The sequence below is a fragment of the Cucumis sativus genome, chromosome 4 (genome assembly GCF_000004075.3).
Source record: "Cucumis sativus cultivar 9930 chromosome 4, Cucumber_9930_V3, whole genome shotgun sequence".
In the NCBI taxonomy this organism is placed as follows: domain Eukaryota; kingdom Viridiplantae; phylum Streptophyta; class Magnoliopsida; order Cucurbitales; family Cucurbitaceae; genus Cucumis; species Cucumis sativus.
This window is the reverse complement of record NC_026658.2, coordinates 6,056,622-6,063,047: the sequence shown is the minus strand read 5'-3', so window position 1 is coordinate 6,063,047 and position 6,426 is coordinate 6,056,622. Positions and strand designations below refer to the sequence as shown.

The window sequence follows — 6,426 nt, the reverse complement described above, 5'->3', positions numbered from 1 at the left end:
CATGAATCTATTAATAATTTTATCTTTGAAGGATTAACTGTTCTAAAATCATATGATTCAACAATAACATAGTTATAAAATATTTCAAACAAATATCATCATCTTATTACATTTTTGTTGATAATGAAGGTATAAAATTAACCCCTATTTGTTCATATGCTTTTAAAATAAATAGATCACAATTTGAGATTTATTATATATTATTGATGATTTAAGCAAAAATTGTAGAAGAGATTTCAAAGGTAATAAATTTTCTCGATAAAAAATTACGATTATATGTTTTGCCTTAACGTGCAAATAAAACATAAGCAAAGGAAATTACATCAATTTATGCATAGATTGACTAGTTATATCATTGAACTTTCCTAGGGCGGTTCATTCATTTGGCCACGTGAAAAAAAATATATATCATCAATTAGAAAAATAATGAAGAACTTGAAATATTGAATAACCATAATTTTGAGAAATAAGTGCACTTATATCTTTACTAGTTTATATGCTACCTGTTATAATATCTTTAGTAATTTTGTTACACAAAAAATAATATTTCTTCGAAATAGAATTAAACTATGTTATGTTTAATTAATTTGAGAATTATTATCTCATATGAATTTATTTTATTTTAATAGATCTAATTGCGACCTACTTGGTCATGAAGATGCAGGTTATAAACCAGAACAACTACACTTTAAATCATGTTGAAATATTGGAGATGTACAAAACTAGCCAATAGTGTTCTTATATGAAGACAAAGCATCAAATGATGACATTAATAATCAACAAAATTCTTTAAAAGACAACTTGGCAGATTTATTTACAAAGGCATTACCCACTCCAATATTTGAAAAGTTGAAGCATACATTGAAATGCAACAACTCAGATAACTCAACTGATGTACTCATGAAGTGGAGTAGAAATACCGCATTTTTTTTTCTTGATTATAGTTTTTTCCATTGGGTTTTCTTAACAAGATTTTTAATGAAGCAGTTACTAAAATATATAAAATGATAGTACTCTTTTTCCTTCACTATGATTTTTTTCCTAGTAATGTTCTAACAAGGCATTTATTGGACATCTAAAGGGGAGTACATGAATATTCTAAATTAAAGTTGAATATTATTAGATGTCCATAACCTCGTTAGATTACAAATTCATCCATTAACCTCCCCATCAATTTTCATAACCTTCTTAGTAACCATTTGATGTAATTCAAGTCTGGATTTAATTTCTCAAAATGAATTCTCTGCCTCCAATGGCTAAGAGAAAGGGTATTTATTAAGAATGTGTAAGTAGTTGATATAACTGTTTTTTATGAAACAGCTTTAGCAGTTAACAATTTAAACAATTAAACTGTTTTTCTAACTATCTTCAGCTGTTAGTTAACAGTTTAAACAATTAAACTGTTTTACTAACTATTCTATATTACATCACCATTATTATCACAACCCTATAAATAGAGGTTGTAGAAATAATTTGCAAATGGACCACAATTGAGTTTAACTTTTTTCTCTACCTCCTCTCTTCTCTATTCTTCTCTTTGTGTTGTTTCTTTGTTCTTTATCTCATAACAAATATGATATTTTTTTAAAAGTTAAAACTTATGGTCCATGTTTGATAACTGTTATTTCTAAATTATAAAAACGTTTCTAAAAATTGAGCTAAAATGGAGAAATTGTGGAAAATAATTTCTTTCTATTTCTGTTTTTATCTTATATTATGTGTTTCAATGAAAATGGAAAGGCTACCTTTAGTTGTGATGATTTATTTGTGAATATTCCTCCAAGTGAAATCCCAAATTTGCTTCTTGTAGATATACTTGTATTACTGGGCATTTTTTTAAATAAAAAAATAATTTAAAATACCTACTAGCTAAATTTTGAATTCTATTAATGATTTAAATTGATATGTTTTTATCACTGTTTAACAATATCACTAATACATGCATATTAGTGTCTATCAATGTCTATTATAGATATAATCAGAAAATTTTACTATATGTTATAAATATTTTGTCAAATTTGTTATTTTTTATCGCTACCCTACTTTAAATTATATATTTTCTCATATTTAAATTTGGAAATAGTTATAGATAATTAAAAAAAAAACACTATTTACTACTTATTTGGTGGAGTGGAGTCCATGTTTGGCCTGGGAATTAAGGTTAAGAAATAACGGTGAGAATATCAAAATTTAGTATAACAAACTTAAACATAGCAAATCTAAAAAAATATTAAGAATTTTGGCAAAACTGATGGTTACAGAATTTTTTGGATTTTTCTTTACCCTTGAAGTAGGATAATAGGTGTTTTCAGATACAATGTATTTGCCAAATAACACACAATCACACATACAGTGTGTTTGTAAACTACAATTAGTTTTGAAAAATATTAACTAATTTTTGGATTTTTAGTATTTAAATCAAATTAATTAACATTTATTTATTTATTTCATGTTTTATAAAGATTTTTCCTACAAAATTGCTAAAAGAATTTCAATCGTTCCTCATTCATTAGATTTCACAATATTTTGAATTCAAATATTATGAAATCTAATCCCTAAAACAATGACAATCACTACTTCATTATTTTCATATGATAATAGTACTTATGGTTAATAAAAAATTGTTATGAGAATTTCAACCATTCCCAAATCATTATATTTCATAATATTTTGATTTCAAATATTACATTATATCCTTAATGGCAAACATAAATTAAGCATTTTGTATTATTTATATTTCGAGTTATTTTAAGAAAATTATCAAATAATACATTATACATATGGTTAATAATAATTTTAAAACAAAGTTTTATCATCACTATAATCGTGCTAATGATGAGTATACACTTATTTTGATTGATTTTTATTAAAAAAAAATAATTTATTGTGTCTCTTGTATCGGATAATTATTTTTCACGTTGTGTTTTTTAATTTCATTAATATTCATATTTATTTTAATTAGACGTTTTATTTTGTATATGACGTTTATTTCCAAACATCATTTTTATGCATGTGTAATCAAGAAGTATAATACATTTGTTATATCTCTTTATGTAGGATAATACATGTTTTACTTGTATTTACATGATACAAATAATGAGACCAAATATCATACCATACAGTATATTTGCAAACTTTTAAAAAATATTAACTAATTTAAGATATTTTCAAGATTGACAAGATTTTTCCATATCTCCTAAATATATGCCTATAATTCATATCAAATTTTTGGATCTTTAATATTCAAATCAAATTAATTAACATTTATTTATTTAATTAATTCAAAAAACGTATGTTTAATAAATATTTTCTCTAAAAAAATTGTTAAAAGGTTTTCAACTGTTCTTCTTCTTTCATAGTATTTTGAATTCAAATATTGTGAAATCTAATGCTAAAATGATGACAATCACTAATCCACTATTTTCAAATGGTTTATATTTCCAATTATTTTTAAAAAATTTATTAGATAATACATAGTTATTTTAATTTATATTTCAAATTGTACACTTATTTTGATTGATTTTTATTTAAAAAAATTAATTTATTGTGTCTCTTATATTAAAGAAGTGTATTTTGTAAACAACATTCAAATTTGGTAAATGTTAACTAAATTTGTTATTTTGTTGTTAGATTTATGCTAAAGACTATTTTCAACTTTGTAATATTTTAAACAATTTATTAAATAACACATAATATATAGCTTTTAATAAAAATTTGAATTTAAATTTGAATATATATTTTTAATAACAATTTGAATTTGAATTTGAATATATATTTTTAATAACAATTTAAATTTAAATTTTAAGATTTAATTATGCTTGAATGACATTTTTGAAATTATTTGAATCTTCTTCTTTTAGGTTTTATTAGATAAAAGAAAAAGAAAAAAAAGAGATTGAGAGAGGCAGCCAACGAGAGATAAACACAATATGAAAGAGAATTTTTTTTTATTGCAAACAAGAGAGAAGAGCTTAAATGAATCTCGGTTGTATGATGAACTCACCGATTTGAGTGGACGAACTCACCGATGCGTATCTTGCATATAAGTTTTCAATTATATGGTATAATTTCATGATTTCATCTTTATTATAATATCAACAATGCTCTCATCTTCAACTTGAAGCTTTTGGTTATGGTTGTTCGACAGGTGTAGAGTCAAAACCCTTTGATTGAATGTGTCTCAATTTTGCAATTAGTCATTTCAAATGAATTGCATCTTTTAGATATTGAAATAAATTTAAAATTTTGCAGGTATGGGGTGAAGCTTTCAATTAATGACAAATTTTTGTAAGAAATATTTTAGGTAGCATGTGTTATTTCAATTACAAATGTATTTGGGGTTTAGGTAAATAATTGTAGTTTTTATATTAGATAAACGCATTCCAACTATTGTTTCATTTATTTATCTTTCTAATTTTTAACATATTTGTTGTTATTGTTGACAGCCCTACTGTTAACATAATCGTTTCACTGCCCTCCCAAACTCTATTGCCGACTGTTTCACTCCCCTCACAACTCCAAGACGTACGGTGGATCTCCATTTTCTCTCACTAGTCGCAGCCTCTCGCACTCCTCCCTTCTCCGAAAGAAAATCCTCCCCTCTTCCTTGACGTTTAGTCTTAGAATGGAAAGGGACGAAGGATGGAGATAAAATTCTCTTGATAGGAAAAATAAAGGAGAAAAAAAAACTTAACTTAAAATGAGGAAAGAAATGGGCGAACAGAGGGAGAGAGAAGGCGATGGCTATAAATTTGTTGAAAACTTTTCCCAGTGTTCAGACCTTCATTACTTCTAAACCTCCAACCTCCCTTTTTTCACTACCAGAAGCTTCTTCCCCTCATACCCTCCAGTTGCGTTAGCTGTCTGTTCAATGTCTTATGAGAAGGAGCTCGCCGCTGCCAAGAAAGCCGCCTCCTTCGCCGCTCGTCTCTCCCAGGCAATTCTCTCTTTTTTTTTTTTTTCTTTTCTATTTCCATTCTTATTTTCTATGAATTGTGAGCGAAAATGGCAATTCAGAGCGGTGGAGTTTGCCCAAGGAGTTATTATAACTCTATGATTAGGATGATAACTATTATTTCTCATTGTTAACTATTCTTTACTCTACCTTTTTACTATTCTCCATTCTCCATTCACATTTCACTGTTCCTTTCATTCTCCCTTTTCACTGTTCTCCACCCTCAATCTTTCTTATGTAACTATTACACAGTTCCCAAACATAAGTAGATATCTTCCGTATAAACGCAAACTATAATAATAAACTTACTATAATAATCCAATTACTATTATAACTCGGACTATAATAACCATAAATTTAATAACTCGTGCCATATTTTGATTCAAACCCTGCTCATGTAATCCCTTTTTTACCTAAACCCAAGTTCTCAATTTGTTGTACATTTCCATATCCTTCTTTATCGGGTCTTGTTATTTGCAAATTCCTACGTTTTGAGAATTTTCTTTTACAATCTTGCGCTCTTGGGGGTTTCTGTATATAATTATACATTGCTTTTTTCACTGATAGCTGAGGAGGTCAGCATCTAGTTTGTTTGGAGGTTATATTTTCTTTGACATATTTCAGCAAAAGATTTGGGACCATGCAGCTGGATGCATTGTTGTTACAGGTGATTAAAAAATTTGGAGTTGTTAAATCACTATTAGACTTTAGTTATTGAATCTTTACTACTAACATGAAACTGCGGGAAAACAATATTGAATTAATTTGTCTCTGGATCCTTTGTATGCCATTATATGCAGATGGTGCTTTGCTTTGTTATGACATTTTTCTTTTGGCTGAAAATTCTTACAGAAGCTGGTGGAGTCGTTACGGATGCAGCCGGGAATGCACTGGATTTCTCAAAAGGAAGATATCTGGATCTGTACAAGGGTATCATTGTTACGAACCAGAGATTAATGCCATCACTCCTCAAGGCAGTTCCAGAAGCTCTTCAACAGACTTCTTCTTCAACCTTGTGATTTTTCTTCCCCTGGAGTGGATTCTGTTCATATTGTTTTGAGCTCTGAATCCTTTTCTTCCACCCGCTCAACTCTTCCCTAAGTTGAAATATCAGTTTTTCTGATATTTGTCCACTTTGAACTGCAACTGAATAAAATCTAGCAATAAAGCTCCTGTATTTGGGTTTTGCTGTCTTTTTAGTATCATACCAGTAGACTCAAGTGTAACATCCCGAGAGAATGAGGCTATGGATTCAAATATTTCATGGTAGAGATGCTAATTTATAAGTTTTCTAACAACTAGCTAGTTTCTGTAGGCAAGGTGTAAGTTGATTGGGGGACATTCATGGCTGAAAAATAAAAACAAAGTACCTACCTCCTCACTGCTAAGTACATATCTCCCATGTTTATAACGACTAAGAGAGAGAAATGATCACCATTAAATTGTAGGGGATGCATGGTGACGACTGACGA

At 28.1% G+C, this 6,426-nt stretch overlaps 1 protein-coding gene across 2 annotated transcripts; it reads left to right on the top strand.

Moving 5' to 3' along the window:
- The first annotated feature begins 4,458 nt into the window (after positions 1 to 4,458).
- LOC105435349 (3'(2'),5'-bisphosphate nucleotidase) lies at positions 4,459 to 6,225 on the top strand. 2 transcript variants are annotated; one of them, XM_031883875.1, is made up of 3 exons: positions 4,459 to 4,936; positions 5,579 to 5,621; positions 5,807 to 6,225. In XM_031883875.1, the coding sequence occupies exons 1-3, from the start codon at positions 4,871 to 4,873 to the stop codon at positions 5,971 to 5,973; spliced, it is 276 nt and encodes a 91-aa protein (XP_031739735.1). In that variant the 5' UTR covers positions 4,459 to 4,870; the 3' UTR covers positions 5,974 to 6,225. The 2 variants fall into 2 exon arrangements, with proteins under 2 accessions (XP_031739735.1, XP_011654346.2); XM_011656044.2 differs by having other exon boundaries at positions 5,522 to 5,621.
- Positions 6,226 to 6,426: the final 201 nt, after the last annotated feature.